General features: G+C 43.5%; 1 protein-coding gene across 1 annotated transcript in view; it reads left to right on the top strand.

Annotated features, from left to right (window-relative positions):
• LOC134663428 (uncharacterized) overlaps window positions 1-17,312 on the top strand; it is a 74,417-nt gene extending 57,105 nt beyond the window's left edge. The window contains exons 3-15 of the mRNA XM_063519793.1: window positions 2,907-3,123; window positions 6,591-6,883; window positions 7,158-7,303; window positions 10,303-10,448; window positions 10,483-10,614; window positions 10,652-10,922; window positions 10,972-11,813; window positions 12,773-12,879; window positions 14,104-14,307; window positions 14,677-14,766; window positions 15,319-15,429; window positions 15,901-15,971; window positions 17,288-17,312. Coding sequence (XP_063375863.1) covers window positions 2,907-3,123; window positions 6,591-6,883; window positions 7,158-7,303; window positions 10,303-10,448; window positions 10,483-10,614; window positions 10,652-10,922; window positions 10,972-11,813; window positions 12,773-12,879; window positions 14,104-14,307; window positions 14,677-14,766; window positions 15,319-15,429; window positions 15,901-15,971; window positions 17,288-17,297 — 2,640 coding nt within the window. The 3' untranslated portion in view covers window positions 17,298-17,312. The remainder of the gene's footprint in view (window positions 1-2,906; window positions 3,124-6,590; window positions 6,884-7,157; window positions 7,304-10,302; window positions 10,449-10,482; window positions 10,615-10,651; window positions 10,923-10,971; window positions 11,814-12,772; window positions 12,880-14,103; window positions 14,308-14,676; window positions 14,767-15,318; window positions 15,430-15,900; window positions 15,972-17,287) is intronic.
• The last annotated feature ends 1,140 nt before the right edge of the window (window positions 17,313-18,452 follow it).

Below are 18,452 nucleotides of genomic sequence, written 5' to 3'. Positions count from 1 at the left end.
CATTTGTTGTTATGACGCAGGCATCTTCACAATATTGGCTGCGACGGCACAAATAAGCCTGACGGGAATTATTTATCTTGTCCTTGTCTAAAGTACGTACCTTCTTCTATTGTATTAGCAGAGTTGAATGTGCGTTGTGTTATCACATGTTTATTGTTATTGCCTCCCGTCTGGCAAATTTTGTTAGGGCTGTCGGCACTAATGTCTGGGATGCTTGCTATATTCATTAAAGTGGGTCTGACGCTTTTATGGCTATCTAACTTTACTTCAATATTAGATATTGTCCTTGTTAATTTTAATGAGCTTTAGTCTCATCACACAAATTATCACAAATATGAATTGCTATCATCGGGAGTTAATCCTAGAAAGGACGTGCTTCGCAATTAAAAACCAAAATGTCACGTCGTAAAAATATTGGTGTCTCCATGATAACGTAAAGCTCTCCTCAAATATTTTTACCGCCTACATGTCTTTTATTAACGCTTCGAGGTAGGATCGTTAACGTTTGCCGAATTTGTTATTCTAAGTAGTCAATGTAGGTTAGAGAGGCTGCGGGTACATCTCTGCCACAACGCGAAACAACCTTGTGTTACATTGTAAAATCCATTCGAACATGTACTTTATTGTGGTATACAATGGTACATAATCGAGTGAGCTTCCCAATGTAACATAGAAACTCTGCATAGGCGATAGCTTTTATTTTGGAAATGGTTTGGTTCCTCATAGCTTTGAGATTGCAATGGTGGTTTTATACTAACAGCCTGCAGTGCAGTTAACACTCGGTTTATCTACGTAAAATTGTATTCCATTGCTCTGTATCGATTGCAATATTTCAGAGTTTTGTGCCCTATATCGGTATATATATCGGTTCATTTGTAGGGTGAAAAAGTAGGGAGTGGTCTACCAGTACCAATATTCGATATGGATTTAAATATGCGAGAAATCCTAAGTTTCCACAATGTTGTGCTGTCTAACTTATTTATAATATGAATGACCTTTCTTGGTATATGTAGTAAAAAAACGTTTTATTTCACGTTCCTATTTACCTACTTCAAATTACCAAGCTGGACGCGCCAATGAAACAGATACAGATCTACACTTGAAACATAAGCTCTTCTGATTCATTTACTAAAACTAAAAACTGTTGACATCCGCTCACGTGGACAGATGAGCGACCCTGGCATCCCAGCACATGTACGAGCTGATGGACCGTGAATGGGTCGCGCAGGATACGCGCTCTGTTGCACCCATTGTCGTCTTCCGCAATGCACCGTGCCTGCCTACATGCATCGTACCCGTGATGATAACTCCTAAATTATCTGCTAAGCTTTTCAGTTCAGCCTTGTTTTATAATTAAACATAGAACGAACGTTGACATCCGTCAGCCTAGACAGATGAGCGACTGTCATCGAGATGCATGTCCCAGTTGATGGAACGTCAATGGGTCGCAAGGGATCCTCGCTTCGCCGCATCAATTGTCATCTTCTGCGTTGCAACGTACCTCTGCACCGTGCCCGTGATGAATTTGCTTACCAATATAATCTGTTGGGACAACTGAGCAGCTATTTTATTCAGATCAATCAATAGCTTTACTAATTCCGCTATCCCCTGAATATTACTGATTAATTGGATAGGTTGTATGTTTGTTGAGTAATAGGGTTTTGGCTGTAAATGCACAGATAAGTAGTGTATTATATTAATAACCTGGATTAACATCATATAACTTATATCCCAAAAATCAACTATGTACTTTCGTAGTCAACGAAATATCTCAATATCTTTAAAGAAAGTTCATTTTGTAATCTATCCAAATATGTGAATTTTGGGTATACAATATACATTTTAATACGAAGGGATTAAGTAGCTTTGTAAAATTTTCATTTTAAGCCCGGCGAAGCAGTGTGATGATTGATGATTTCGTTGCGTGCTAGGTAAAGGGTAGTTTCCTGAACGACATGTTTGCAGAATTAACCAGGAAGTAACGTTCTGCTATTTTAAGTTATATAATTATGAGCACAAAGAGACATACGCGCCAACTCGACGTAAAATAGTCATAAATACGCTTCCAAATAAAACTTGAAAATCACGTAAGCTGCCAATTTCATAGTTGAATATCCGTTTAATTATTTATCTCGTTAGATAGATCAACAGATAGGAATTATATCGATAAATACGTATCCATATTATCCATCGGTAAAATAATCTGTTGATTCCAATTCAAAAGCATATTGCTGAAATAACATTTTAACAAGTGTCGATTACATTATGTAACTGTTCATGAGCTTAATTTTCACTGAGGATAATCGTATCAAAATTCGGAGAATCGCATAATTAAATATTCCGTCCCGTCCAGTGTAAGTACGGATCTCATTCCATTCCGTGCCCATTGTCCGGAGCCACGCCGTGAATCGTATGCCCATACATTATCTATTCATTTGCCCAATGATTGAGCGTTTTTGAATATCACAGGGGATTGTGGAAAATGGGTTCACAAAACACAGACACTGCGGTTTATTTGTATTACATATTTTAGTTTGGTTGTTTGTCGAAAATACTGTTTATCGAAGCTCTTTCATCTAAATTACTTTCATCTCAAGGTTGAACGGGGCGTTCTGAATAAGGTTTCATTTAATTAACTTATTAGCGTATGTATAGCCAGAATGGATAATGGATACACGAGATAAAGAACAGTGAAAGCCTTTTATTTATAGACGCTTATACCTTTTAAGGGAAACTATGGTGAGATCATTTCAAAGCGTCACTATTCTGTTCAGTTTTTTTTTGTATCGGAAAGATTGAAAGTATTTTTACGGAAATTTATTACGGAATAACAGGGCTAATTCGTAACATGTTTCTCGCGCTTATCATCAGAAAATATTATAAAGAAAACTGTCTCCTCTTTCCAGGGAACGAAGCTATGGATTATAATGGAATATCTTGGCGGCGGGTCGGCGCTAGACCTGATGAAAGCGGGCAGCTTCGAGGAGATGCACATAGCAGTGATCCTCCGCGAAGTGCTGCGGGGGCTGGACTACTTGCACTCGGAGCGGAAGCTGCACCGGGACATCAAGGCGGCCAACGTGTTGCTCAGCGAGATGGGCGACGTCAAGTTGGCCGACTTCGGTAAGCTACCTACATGTTTCATGTACTAGACCTGATGAAGGCGGGCAGCTTCGAGGAGATGCACATAGCAGTGATCCTCCGCGAAGTGCTGCGGGGGCTGGACTGCTTGCACTCGGAGCGGAAGCTGCACCGGGACATCAAGGCGGCCAACGTGTTGCTCAGCGAGATGGGCGACGTCAAGTTGGCCGACTTCGGTAAGCTACCTACATGCTTAATGTACTCCTTGATGACCAAGCGAGACCTCCCCTTTCCTGGCGAGGTGCGGGGCGTGATTACCTGCAATCGGAACGTAAATAATATTCTTGCAGACATTAGCCAATCATTGCATTGGAAGATAAAATTTGGCGCATATTTATGCACGCTAAAATGATTCATTGGAAGGAAGAATGATTATTAGTATCTTCATTGCTCAAATGTTAACTAGAAGAGATCGTACAGCTGGGAAAGTGGACACATGTAAAATGTAGGCCATGGGTTATATCTACTTATTATGAATATTTATAGGCTCCTAGGGCTCTCCATGATTGCTCATGCCTTATCGCAACGCGATAGCTTGGTTAGATACTGATATAAAATAATAAAGTATGACATCAGCGTCATGGCTTATCAAAGTAACAACATTTTTATATATTACTCCATGATTTAATTAAAAGGAGCTCTAGATTTGTAATTTTAATAAGTTATCACTATTTTCAGCCTTTACTTACAGACCGTTATTTTAACTGAAACGTTACTAATTCGTAGTCGTACAAATCAAACACAATGCAAACTGAAATAACAGACGGCCGTCAAACACAATAGGCGGTGTAGTTTCGGCTTAATTTGATCGTTCGCTATGTGGAAAATGCTCGTCATTCCGATATGAAAATGCTTTGTCGGCTCGTTCGGGTCTACAAAGTGATCAAAAACAATCCTGGACTCTGTTAGAAAGAATTGTTGAATTATTGGCTTCTAAATTATTGGTAGACAGCTGATTACACTAGTACTTATTAAAAATACTCACTTTCACGAAATTAATTTTTTATGTTCTCCATTTATATTATTGAGAATTGACTTAATTACATGGGAATAATACATTACTACGTAATAAGCGATATCCTTATAGTCATAATAAAGGATGTGGGTAACCCCAACTAGTAACTGGAGTATTTTTCCCGTTAAAATTAAACATTTTCATCCAAAACAGGATTAAAATAACACGTTAATTAGGTATCCTGGATCTGCGCCTAATTTTTAATTAAGCTGTCCGAGTTCCTGATTCCGCGCGCAAATATTGAATCAATTTGATTAAATGGATAGTCAGTTTCGAATATGTTCCTTTTTGTGCGGATATAAAACAGAAGCGTGGATTCTGCGCGGACGAGCCTAATTGATAATTGGGTATTGTAGCTCAGACGGGCGGGAAAATTCGATGTAATTTATTCAATTACACGTAACGAGTGTAACGAGTCTACTAAGTGTTTCATGTGTAAGGGCGTCGCTCCAGAGTTAGTACATTCAAATATTTGTTGGTAAGCAACACGGTTTGTAGGTCGATGCTTTCCTTTGTTACGCCGCGCGCGGCACGCTACTTTGAATAAAATTATGTTATGATGTGACGTTTTACCTAATAGCTTCATAAATGGCTGCTCGATTTATCCTCCCAACGGGTTACACGATGAATACAGCAGTATTTTTATCGTACATGATCATTAAATTTTGTATTTTCATTTCGTTTGCCCATTATAATTACCTATTTTATTTGTTGTGCATCAAGGTTTTATTGCAGATTATACTTATTATTCTTATTAAACTGATATTAAGTAAGCAATAAAAGACGCATTTTTTGTTTTAAGTAGAGCTTTATTTTAAAACTGGTGCTTGAAGATTAAACCTGTAATAAAAGGCGGCGTCTTAGGAACCGTAAAGGTAAATTAGTACTTAAAACTCTTTATAACCCTAATTGTCATGTCATTATTATTCATTAAAGCTGACTGGGTTTATACAATTATACCTTAAATAATAAATATCCTTTCGAAGAGCTGAGTACTCAGTGTTTCCATTATTTTTGTACTTCGTATTACAACAGTGATGTTACTTAGTTACTTAATTAACTTAAACACAAGTTTTAAGAACGAATGAAACGTGTGTAATGTCTAAGGAGGAAGGCCAGTTACCATTCTTACGGCCACTTGCACCATTCCACTAACCCGGGGTTAAGTGGTTAAACCGTTAACCCAGTGTCAAATGTACTGGAAACCATGCGAACTACTGGTTTAACCTGATAACCCCGGTTTAGTGGAATGGTGCAAGTGGCCCTTAGGTTGTTAACGCTACTTTTTAGGGTTCCGTACCCAAAGGGTAAAACGGGACCCTATTACTAAGACTTCGCTGTTCGTCCGTCCGTCCGTCCGTCCGTCTGTCTGTCACCAGGCTGTATCTCACGAACCGTGATGGCTAGACAGTTGAAATTTTCACAGATGATGTATTTCTGTTGCCGCTATAACAACAAATACTAAAAACAGAATAAAATAAAGATTTAAGTGGGGCTCCCATACAGCAAACGTGATTTTTGACCAAAGTTAAGCAACGTCGGGCGTGGTCAGTACTTGGATGGGTGACCGTTTTCTTTTTGCATTTTTTCCCGTTATTTTTTTGCTTTATGGTACGGAACCCTTCGTGCGCGAGTCCGACTCGCACTTGCCCGGTTTTTTTAAACGCATGTCAGAGTAATCACATTGGTAGAGGAAACCCATTGCGGTCAATGCTGCGGACTAATTTTCAGAAATTATTTCCTCTTGAGGCATTGACCTTCGTATATTTTAAGCTTTTCATTCTTTCGAATCGCCCCTTCTTCGTATTATAGAGATGTACAAAAGAGCCGTAAATTTGAGTCCGCACATATTATCATCTATATTCTACATGGTAAGTGAAGCTATACGTTAGGGTGCCGGTTGGCGGCCGGCCAACGCGCAATGTTTGATGGTTCGTACCCGCTGGAACGGTAAAAATTAACAACCAAGCCTGTCCATATGCGACAGTATTTGCTTGGATGTTTCATAGCAAAATGTCGCTCTAAAAACGTACATTAAGTAGTACAATTCTCTTAAAATATATTTTGTTTACGGACTGTACTTCTGTACTTCTCTTTGTAGTCAACAATACACACTTCCAAACACACGTTTGTTCTTTAAAAAAAATTAAGATTTAAAAAATCTCACTAATAGCAACCAAATCTTTTTTTCAAATACGACAACATTCAAATGTTTAATGTAACATGGCCAAGAAAACTACCGAGTGGATACCAAACATAGTGCGGCGTCACGGCAGACCTCGAAGGAGATGGCGGCACGATCTTGACGTCTTTCGGAAAGATTGGCCTAATATAGCCCTAGAACGAGACGCGTGGAAAAAAGAGAAGGAGGCCTTTGTCCAGCAGTGGGACACAACAGGCTAACAAATAATAATGTAACATTTCAACATTCCAGGTGTCGCCGGCCAACTAACCAACACGACCAGCAAGCGGAACACATTCGTCGGCACGCCCTTCTGGATGGCGCCCGAGGTCATCAAACAGTCCTGCTACGACAGCAAGGCCGACATCTGGTCGCTCGGCATCACCGCCATAGAACTGGCCAAGGGCGAACCGCCAAACTCCGAACTCCATCCCATGAGGGTGCTCTTCCTCATACCTAAGAACAATCCGCCGCAGCTGACGGGTAGCTACTCCAAGTCGTTTAAGGAGTTCGTCGAAGCGTGCCTCAATAAGGACCCGGAAAATGTGAGTTACGATGTTGTGTTGTTGGGCAATAATGGTGGCTAGTCGCTCGTATACGAGTTGCGATGAGGAAAATGGATTGAAAGATTAGGCTTAATTTGAGCTCGTCGTTATTTATCCTTGCCTAATTAGGCACGATGTATTTATTTATGTTCTTGTTCGGGGAAGCTATAAATTTGGCTATGAATAATTCCGATTGCCACCTAATTTATCTTATTGGGACGTGCCTTTGTGCGATATGACATCGATATCAACAAATATGTGTTTCTTTTTACAGAGGCCAACGGCAAAAGAGCTATTAAAGTTCCAGTTCATCAGAAAGGCGAAGAAGAATTCTTATCTAATGGACCTTATAGATAGGTATAAGAAGTGGAAAGCGCAGCGGAGCGAGGAAAGCGAGACCGAATCGGAAAATTCAGATTCGTAAGTATGCAAAATCGCGCACCTATTAATAAAAAAAAGTGAACACAAGTACACACATTCCGCAAACGTGTTAGTGTTATGACTTATGAGGAACAAAAATATGCAATGATTAGATAGCGTTCTAATAATTTGTCACTTTTATTAAATTCGGTGTAGAGCATTCGTCTAGATTGTCTAGAATAATAACCCAAAACCAGAATTAAATTGTAGTTCGGTACTGCAGAATATTTGTAGAGAATAATAGTACATTATTGTCGAGGCTCGGAAGTAGCTACTTGCAGGCTGAGGATTCGTTTTAAACGGACGACCTTGGGAGTCCGTTTAATTGAATCCGAAGCCAGCAAGTAGCCTTCCAGCCGAGTCATATATAGTGCTTTTCTCAAAAATGGTGCAAGAAATACAAATATTATAGAAATATTATACAAAAGCAACGTTCTTACGTATATATTTTCACAGAAAAAAGCCCTTGCCGCCTTTTTATTTTTTTAATAAAAAAATAGAAGCGTATTTTTCTGCCGAAAATACGCCAACCTATTTGAGACACCTAAATAGTCGCGGTACTAATCATCTGTTTGGCTGTTTAATGGGCCTGTGCCTTCATTTGATATGGCCATTTCAACTTTTAAAAAATTTGGAACTCGACAAATAATGGAATTTGTATGCAACATTGCAGTCCCAAAATCGAGACTGCAATGTTTTTAACTTTTTAATTTTTGACTGACCATAAACTACGCGCTTCGCGACTTATTTTTTAGACGGCAACGTCGACTTTGCCGTCCATTTTTGAGAAAAATATGTTTACCTATCGCATGGGGGCGTGACGAATGTGTTTAAAATTATGTAACTGTAACTGCTATAAACTAATTTTAATAGATTTACGACTTCAATATGAGGGCAGGCGCTTACTGTAATTTCGTCATGGCAGAGAATGTTGGCCATCAAGACGTGACGGGACGTGAAATTGCAATAGAGCTATATAACTTCAGTTTACATACATATTGATTTATTTTAAAGACTAGTCAATATTAATCCCAGAGATATATATGTCGCAGTAAGATAGATAAAGCCGTTATATAGTTATAACCCTAGGGATATAATTATATGACGTAACATAGTTATATGAAAGCGATTCATTACTATCTTACTAGGTATATAACTATAATACGGCTTTAGTTTAGTGATATAGTTATATTACTGGATTAAGTTTAGTGATATAGTTATATTACTGGATTAAGTTTAGTGAAATAATAATAGGTAGGAGTGCAGCGGTGCGGCGGAGGTATAGTTATATCCCTAGGGATATAGTTATATGCCGTATAATACTTTTTAGCAATATTACGTAAAAGTACAGGTCGATTCACGAAAGCTGGCGCGAGATTTCTACTGAGTGACAGCTATTTTCATTGAAATTCTGTCAAATCTCGCGCCAGCTTTCGTGAATAGATCGCAATGCCTCATAAACCCTTAAAAATAGCAGCATGAAAATATATATAATAGTTATCTTACTAGGAATATGATTATAATACGGCATATAACTATATCCCTAGGGATATAACTATACCTCCGCCGCACCGCTGCACTCCTACTTACAATTATTTCACTAAACTTAATCCAGTAATATAACTATATCACTAAACTAAAGCCGTATTATAGTTATATACCTAGTAAGATAGTAATGAATCGCTTTCGTATAACTATGTTACGTCATATAATTATATCCCTAGGATTATAACTATATAACGGCTATATCTATCTTACTGCGACATATATAACTCCGTATAAGATAAATGAAGTTTAACCTCTAGCGGCCCACCATACAAGGAAAATTGGCAATCCAATTTGAATCAACGGTATTAGAAAATAGAGTTGAATTTGTTTTGTTTTAAAATCGAACGAAACGAAATAAAAGAAACTCTATTCCATTTAATTAAGATTTAAATTTCATTGGAGGTCATTTGTACTAGTATTAGGACATTGAACCCCAAGAGGCTAAGAAAAAAACGTGCCTCGGAAATCAAGAAAAAGTCATTCTCGAATAGATGGCGCACACACCTTTGGCCTATTCTCGGCGAGATGGCGTTGACGACACCGTTTGATATTTAACAATTTTAACACATATCAGTGAAAGAACATGGGTCAGTATGGAACAATAAAAATTAAAAATCATTTATCCGTAAACATATTTTGATTAATTTATACATTTTCAATTTTATTTTAAGTTTTAATCGAGTGTCGATAGATAGCAGTAAATGTACCGTGACTACAAAATTTACTTTGGCAATAGCCCTCTATACTATCTATTCTCTTTGTTAATACTTAAAAGTCACATTTATTGGCACTATCTCCGCGATAAGCGTTCAAGATACCATTAATTAGCATAACGCATATTATTTTTATTAAATGTGTTAGGAAGGTCATACGTAATCCGTTTGTTTGTTGGGCGTTTGATCATAAAACTTTTTCAGTATCAAACCTTTGTCAATATTATCAATTCGGTATATTTATGTACATTGGTACAAAGGCGACGAACGTGACATTTGTGGTGTCGACTTTACCAGCTCTTTATCTTCATATAGATATGGCAAAGTTGACGCCACAAAAATCATGTTCAACAAGACAAGCCCCACATTTATCCGCAGCGCTCGTCAAATCGGCTCTCGAGAAATAGGTGGAACTCTCTGATGACGGGTTCGTCTTGTATAAGAGATTTACTCGAAGGCTACGACAACGAACGCTCAGAGAGACAGGAGCGGGCACGCTTGACGCCGAAACCACAAACGTACGGCTAAATCTCAGAGTGTGCGTTCTGAGGCCGAGGCCTTTTGAACACCACGCCTATCGTGCGCGACGCGACATCATGAACCTTGTCGGAATGCACGAAGGTTGATATTGAGCTGTAGCCGCGCGTGTCAGTTGACGTCTATGGCGGTCAACAGGTTAGAAGGCTATCGCAAAGATAGTTTGTTTGCTGATACTCAGTACCTCCCTGTGTATTTCAGAGAGGAGAGCCGCGCAGGGTCGGGCGAGGCGGACGAGCCGTGGATCATGACGGTGCGCGGCGGCGCGGCCGCGCGCGCCATCCAGCACCCCGACCTCGACAACAAGCGCCGCCTCACCGCCATCGACACCAGAGAGAACGGTACGTGTACTTAGTACCCCCCGGGTGTCACAGGGAGGAGACCCGGCCGGGTCGGGCGAGGCGGACGAGCCGTGGATCATGACGGTGCGCGGCGGCGCGGCCGCGCGCGCCATCCAGCACCCCGACCTCGACAACAAGCGCCGCCTCACCGCCATCGACACCAGAGAGAACGGTACGTGTACTTAGTACCCCCCGGGTGTCACAGGGAGGAGACCCGGCCGGGTCGGGCGAGGCGGACGAGCCGTGGATCATGACGGTGCGCGGCGGCGCGGCCGCGCGCGCCATCCAGCACCCCGACCTCGACAACAAGCGCCGCCTCACCGCCATCGACACCAGAGAGAACGGTACGTGTACTAGTACCCCCCGGGTGTCACAGGGAGGAGACCCGGCCGGGTCGGGCGAGGCGGACGAGCCGTGGATCATGACGGTGCGCGGCGGCGCGGCCGCGCGCGCCATCCAGCACCCCGACCTCGACAACAAGCGCCGCCTCACCGCCATCGACACCAGAGAGAACGGTACGTGTACTTAGTACCCCCCGGGTGTCACAGGGAGGAGACCCGGCCGGGTCGGGCGAGGCGGACGAGCCGTGGATCATGACGGTGCGCGGCGGCGCGGCCGCGCGCGCCATCCAGCACCCCGACCTCGACAACAAGCGCCGCCTCACCGCCATCGACACCAGAGAGAACGGTACGTGTACTAGTACCCCCCGGGTGTCACAGGGAGGAGACCCGGCCGGGTCGGGCGAGGCGGACGAGCCGTGGATCATGACGGTGCGCGGCGGCGCGGCCGCGCGCGCCATCCAGCACCCCGACCTCGACAACAAGCGCCGCCTCACCGCCATCGACACCAGAGAGAACGGTACGTGTACTAGTACCCCCCGGGTGTCACAGGGAGGAGACCCGGCCGGGTCGGGCGAGGCGGACGAGCCGTGGATCATGACGGTGCGCGGCGGCGCGGCCGCGCGCGCCATCCAGCACCCCGACCTCGACAACAAGCGCCGCCTCACCGCCATCGACACCAGAGAGAACGGTACGTGTACTAGTACCCCCCGGGTGTCACAGGGAGGAGACCCGGCCGGGTCGGGCGAGGCGGACGAGCCGTGGATCATGACGGTGCGCGGCGGCGCGGCCGCGCGCGCCATCCAGCACCCCGACCTCGACAACAAGCGCCGCCTCACCGCCATCGACACCAGAGAGAACGGTACGTGTACTAGTACCCCCCGGGTGTCACAGGGAGGAGACCCGGCCGGGTCGGGCGAGGCGGACGAGCCGTGGATCATGACGGTGCGCGGCGGCGCGGCCGCGCGCGCCATCCAGCACCCCGACCTCGACAACAAGCGCCGCCTCACCGCCATCGACACCAGAGAGAACGGTATGTGTATTCAGAACATCAATTACATTGTTATCACAATGATGCGGATCGTACCCCGCCCTATTATGTCAACAAGACGGCGATATGCTGTGGGAGCTCGGACACGGAGCGGGGTGTGGATCCGCCTTGACTATCAGCAATTTAAGTAACTAATTATTAGCAATACAAGTAGTAACTGACAATCTATTCTAGGTTTCGGAAACAAAAATCTGTCTACACGCATGCCCGCTTGGTACGCCTGATGCTCACAAAATTTACTAAGGTTTTGAGTCGCTCCGTCCTGTAAGCGAAGCCGTCCGATAAGTGGGAAGCGCGAATCGTCCCATGGGCACGATTAAATCGAGTCGTCTCGCGAAAGGATTCAAGTGATCTCGACATAATTTGAAGTACTGTAACCTACCTATTCATCATATCAGCCTTTCATCGCCCACTGTCGAGCACAGGGCTCTCTTCTAGCAATTGTTTCGGTCCAGAACTAATCTCATCCAAAACCATACCTATTGGATAACAAAAAGAAGTAGAAATTATTATTATTTGTATGTCTTTTCCATATCTCGGGACCATGGGGTCCCGGACCTTTGGGAGGCGTACGTGGGGCCGAAGCCAACAGCGCAGAGGCCCTTTAAGACACTTTAGTGTAAAAGCAAGGGATACACGTGGCGGATACCATCCCCGAACGCACAATGTGGTACATCAAGAGATGGTCCCTATTATTATATCTTCTTTATTTATTTTTCTTCTTAAGTTAGGTTAATTATAATATGGATATAAAAGTAAAATATATTATATTATATTATTATTATATGTAAATGCACAGGCAGCTTAAAGCTGATACGTGCACATCAATGTCCACTTGTGTTTTGTAGAGTTTATCGAAGGTGCACTGATCACTGACTCGGGTAAACCAAAAGCGGGTAAATAAAAGAGATAACTCACAAGTGGTGTGTGCTTGTTTCCAGCGATCCCGTCGCCGACGGTGGTGGCGGCGCCCAAGCAGAACGGCGCGGCGCCCGCGCGCGAGGAGGACGCCAAGCCCAACAACAACAACTCCACCGACAAGCAGCCGGTCAGTACCAATCATATTATTGTATGTTAGGTTGGTATTAAAAAGCAGTGGTGGCCGAGTGGATATGACGTCTGACTTTCAATCCGGAGGTCGTGGGTTCAAATCCTGGCTCGTACCAATGAGTTTTTCGGAGTATCTAGCATAATATCGACACTCTGTACTATTTTAGGTTTTAAGTGAATAAAGATTTATTATTTAAAAAAAAAAAGCTTATGTACGAAATATCATTTGATATTTACCACTAGCTTTTCGGTGAAGGAAAACATCGTGAGGAAACCTGCATACATCTGCGAAGAAATTCAAAGGTGTATGTGAAGTCCCCAATCCGCATTGGGCTAGCGTGGGGACTATAGCCCAAGCCCTCTCGCGCATGAGAGGAGGCCTGTGCTCAGCAGTGGGACGTATATAGGCTGAAATGATGATGATGATGATGAGGTTGGTATTCCGCCTGTCCAATGCCATTCGCGCCAATTTCTCATTAAGCAAAATGTGAGACGCGATACACATTGGACAAAGATATTGGACAGATTGAATACCATCCTTATACACTCGCCAAGAGTCTCAACAAAAAACCGACCCAATTGGAAAAAGCAAGACGAGACGAGAAGGGCGAAATATGTACAATTTTATTGTACATACTCATTCTAGGCCTGTATTGGGGTCTCGACTAAATGCTGGCATTAGACCTGACATCGCTCCCATCAGAGATCTGTCTCTTGGATCTTTGTTTTTTTTTTATGGAGAATGGAGGACCTTTGACGTCACAATTAACTGAATAAGCATTTGTAAACTTTGCTAGGCTGTCTCTCCTCTAAAGTGGAGATGAGAGGAGACGTGGGGAAGTCAACCATTACGGCTCGGCCACGACATCGAGCGACTTGCGACGGCGGGAGCGATAACCATAGGTTGGAGCGAAAGGTCCGATCGCTGTGTCACGCTCCAACCTATGGTTATCGCTCCCGCCGTCGCAAGTCGCTCGATGTCGTGGCCGAGCCGTAACATGGAGGGTAATCCAGCGGAGTGAAGAAAAGCTTTGGATTACGGCCAATGCTATTGGTTACTAGTTACTACACTTGCATTACGACCAATGATATTGGTTACTACACTTGCTTGTGAAGAAGCCCGCTAGAGCTAGAACAGATTGTTTTTGGATGGCTACTAACTCATCAGGCTTAAATTATTTAGTAAAAAAAATAGTGGTTAAATTTTTCTTTTACTTTCCAGCCGCGACAGTCTCCGGTGGCCGTGACAGTGACGGAGCCGCGAGCGGCCAAGGAGCGTGACCGTAGCGACCGGGACCGCGACCGCGGCGACCGGAACGATCGCAACGACCGCAACGACCGGGACCGCGACCGCAACGACCGCGACCGCCCCGAGCGGCAGGAACACGAGCCCGCGCAGCGCGACCATCTAGCCTACAACAAAGCCGTGAGTGATCTCTATTGATATTAACGCATTCACTGCCAGGGGGCGTGGCCTAGGAACAAACTCTTATAACCGTGGACGCACATGTGCGTCGGGGGCAGTGAATGTGTTAAAGGCCAGAACACACCGGCTGAGAGTGCGTAGACGTGTGCGTGCGCTAAAATTTTGCAACCGTGTACGCACACGTCACGCAAGTGGTCTGCACATTCATTTTAACTTCGAACCATCTCATGTGAAATTGGTGACTTTCCACCCTTGGTGTACAATCTACTCTAGGCTAGTAAAGCTAGCTAAGCGGATTATTTGGGACCTAAATATAATCGTTTTTTAATGTAGCAACATTACATCCTAATTATTTTATTTACATTGCAGGCTTTGGACCACAGAGGAGCGAATAGTGAGGAAAAAGTCAAAAAGCATCAGGCATATTTGCACCAGCTTATTTACCCGCTACTAAACGAGGTAACTCATTTTCGATATATTATATTTAATTACACATTTCTAGCATATTTTACCTGGCTAATTGTTTTGTGTAGTGTCCGACAGAAACCAGATTTTTACCGAAACCGAAACTTCGATGTGACAAGTTTTATGTAACTGTGTGTAAGAAAAACAAAGCAGAAAAATGAAGATAGAGGCAAACTGTAATATTAGAATACTAATATTGAAATGAAAACAATTTTGACATGATCAAAAGTGTGAGTGTGTGTGTCCCTAAAATTTAATCCCTTGAACTTTGGCACGTCATTGTAATCCTTGTGGGAATGCACGAAGGTTGATATTGGTTTGTAGCCGCGCGAGTCAGTTGACGTCTTTGACGTTAGGCTAGCAGAGCTGTAAATCGGTTGTTCATCACACCTGCTCTTAAAGGTGTTATTCCACGTAGCGGATAGCGATCCTTAGATAAATCCTAAATTTGGACCTAGGGCTGTAATCTACATTAATTGTAACCAAATTTTGACCTAGCTAGGGCTGTGATGTACGAATTGTGAGCAAATGTATGTTTATGTGCAGTTGTCGCGGAAGCACGGCGCGGGCAGCGTGGCGGCCATCGAGGAGCTGCGCCGCGCCTTCGAGCAGGCCGAGCGCAGCGCGCCGCACCTCACGCGCGCCTTCGTGCAGCAGGTCGGTACATTGTATTGACGATTTAGTCCAATTGACAACACCTGCCTATTCAGGTAGGATGTGCTGAACAAAAACTTGTTTTATTAAATCTTACTAATGTACCGCCATAGACTAGGAATCCTCTAGACGGAGTTTAGAGCAATTATTTCATGAAACCGATGCTGCCAAAAATACGGGGATGCGGGGGACGAGGTGAGCAAGGTCTCGTGCCGTGATTGGTCCGTACAAAGACACGGACGTCACACAAAGACACTTCGACTCGAAAATGGAGTAAAACTGCCGTATTTGTGGCAGAGGGGGTAGAGCTATTATGCTCAGTCTGGAGTATGTCTTGTCTGTGTGTACTGCATTCAAAGAAGTAAATACTTGAAGATTGATTAATTGATAAAACCAAGCATCAAATTATAAGGCAGTATATACATTTTGCAATAAATGTATAGCAAAGTATAAAATATTTTTTGAATATCGTAGGTGGTGCAGAGGGTGGCCACACAGACGCACGCGCCCGCGCCGTCGCACCACAACACGCAGCAGTGGATGAGGTAGGTAAGGTAATACCACTACATTTCTATTCTTTTATGAAAATAAATTTTGTAGCACAATTCCTTAATTTAAGGCATTTTTCGGGGACACATCAAATCGAAAAAAATATTCTCAATATACTTTTTATCTTAAACTAATAACGCATAGACAGATAGTCTCCATACGGCTAACCTGCCAAAAGTGAAGCCGAAACACGATCGATGTGTGCGTGGAACGCTCGTGTTTTACGCTCAGCAAACACACACATATATACAAAATATGTTGCCAGTATTCATTGACTTCTCTCAAAGTAGGGGAATTTTAACAACATCACACTTGGTTATTAATAATTTGGAAGTGTGTAGATTCGATTTTGTAGCAAAAGCTTTTTGTTTATTTTGGGATTTGACGCATTTCTGTACTTTGTGAAATAAGGATTAAATAAATAGCTGATAAGTTTTTACTGTTTTTATTTATTTAACGAATGTGCATAAAATAATAAGAATAAATTTAAATAGGACAGAGCATATTCGACTGTGTTTAGTCCGTTTCCAATGTTTCCATGTTGCGTCATTCCGATTTAGTCTATTTTTTTCCTTCCATCTCGCAGACAGAAGTAGATCAGTCAGAAAACTAAAACGAACATGACACAAAATAAAAATAAGAAAAAAGTAAATACTTACCTAAATAATTAACTTAATTATAATTTTCTATAATCATACAATGAAATTTAATTGAGCGTATTTATTTTAGAATGTAGACGTCATGTCCCATTTCGAGGAAAAAATATTCACTACACTGGCAACATTTAGAAGAAAGGCGGATGACGAAAATTTGGATTTTTGTATTTACATTTATGTAAAAATATCACATTAAACTCGATACTTACGCGTGAAATGTAATATCAAGCGGTTTGTTTTTATTATATGATGTGTTGTGACACCCATTCACTGTACAAACAACCATCTTTCCTGTAGTTTTTGATTTTTAAACGGGAGGTGTACACAAACCGATTTGACTTTGAGTACTGCGAGGGCCGTTCGAATACGATGATGCGAGTGTGACGTGACGTCGCACTTGAAATGGCTTCACTGGCGGTGTACGAACTAGGAATCTATGCTTTATAAATCTATGCTTTTTATGATAAGCGTCGTTGCAGCAAAGCGTAATCTCATATGATTCGCCGTAACAACGCTTCATGTGCGAAGTCGTTTGACCATGTACGTGCTCGGAGCGCTCTCGTCCTACGCTTCTCTTAAGTTACGACGCCGTTTGCCGAGGTCTTTACTGTCTCGCGCCGATTGATAATATTTAGATGACCGACACTCTGTTCCAGGGATGTATAATATACCGCTGGGGCCGGAGCCGCCTCGTCCCGGCGCGGGCGCGCACCCTCGTCACGGCCGGCGCGCACGCCGGTCACGGCGGCGGCGCCGCGGGCCGCGGGCGGCGCGCCGCGCACGTGGGTCACGGCGGCGGCGGGCGGGCGCGCGTGGTGCCTGGCGCGGCTGCCGGCGCGCGCGTCGCTGCCGCGCGTCACGCGCCTCTACTACGCCTTCGTCTTCCACCTCACCAGCACCTGGTAGCGCCGGCCGCCGGCGGCGACCACGCAGCCCGTTACGGTCACAAACTTGCAATGCCATACTCGAACGTTCACCCCGGACGGTTCCGGGTGAAGATATTTTATATTCCGCGCATTATTTATGTAAATAGCGAGTTTCGACCCCCGTTTCCTTCCGTTCGTGCGCGACGGCCGGAGTTCGATCGCGGCGGCGGACGCTCCGGAACGCAGGCGGCCCCCGGAGTCGACTCCGGTTCGCGTTCCGCATACTAGTGAAAGTCCCTATTTATATTGTATCGTCACCGTTTTCTTCGTTAGTCGTAAAGGTTAGGGCGCGTCTTGGTTCTCGCGGTTCGTTTGTGGGGGGGCTAGTGTATTAGTATGCGCGGCCGTCGGCCGCTCGCGCTCGTTTGGTGTTGAACCTTTTGACTTGTAGATATTCGCGGGGAGCCGATTCGACACACTTCGCCAATATTTTGCCATAATTTTCTAAATTTAATATATTTTTTACTAACGCGAGTCGATTTTTGTAAAGTCCGATTTGAATGATCGGTCTTCAAAATTCTAACATATTTATATGCTTTAGAAGTAATGTTTTAAATCTTGGTGTAGAACGTTTCCTTAGTGTCATTCCAGACAAAAGACAATGTTGTCAGCATTTATAGTTTACGTTCGGGCTTGCGGTTCGAGTTCCGATTCTTCCCGTGTACTCGATGCGTCTCATCCTATTCTCGAAAACGTTTATTAAAATTCGGTAGTTTAATTTTGAAAGTTAGCTTTAGTTGTGTACTCGGTTACTTAACGTTTTGGAATAAAAATAGTGACTAATATGGTGTTCAAAAAGTGCGTAGAACCTCTCGCGGCTTCCACGGCGACGGCACGGCGTCGAGAGCAAGAGTATTTTGTGGAAATAAAAGTATTCAGACACCAATGACCATGC

Source organism: Cydia fagiglandana, chromosome 4 (assembly GCF_963556715.1).
Source record: "Cydia fagiglandana chromosome 4, ilCydFagi1.1, whole genome shotgun sequence".
Lineage (NCBI taxonomy): Eukaryota > Metazoa > Arthropoda > Insecta > Lepidoptera > Tortricidae > Cydia > Cydia fagiglandana.
Note: the sequence above shows the minus strand (reverse complement) of the source record. Positions and strands in the feature narration are given on the sequence as shown.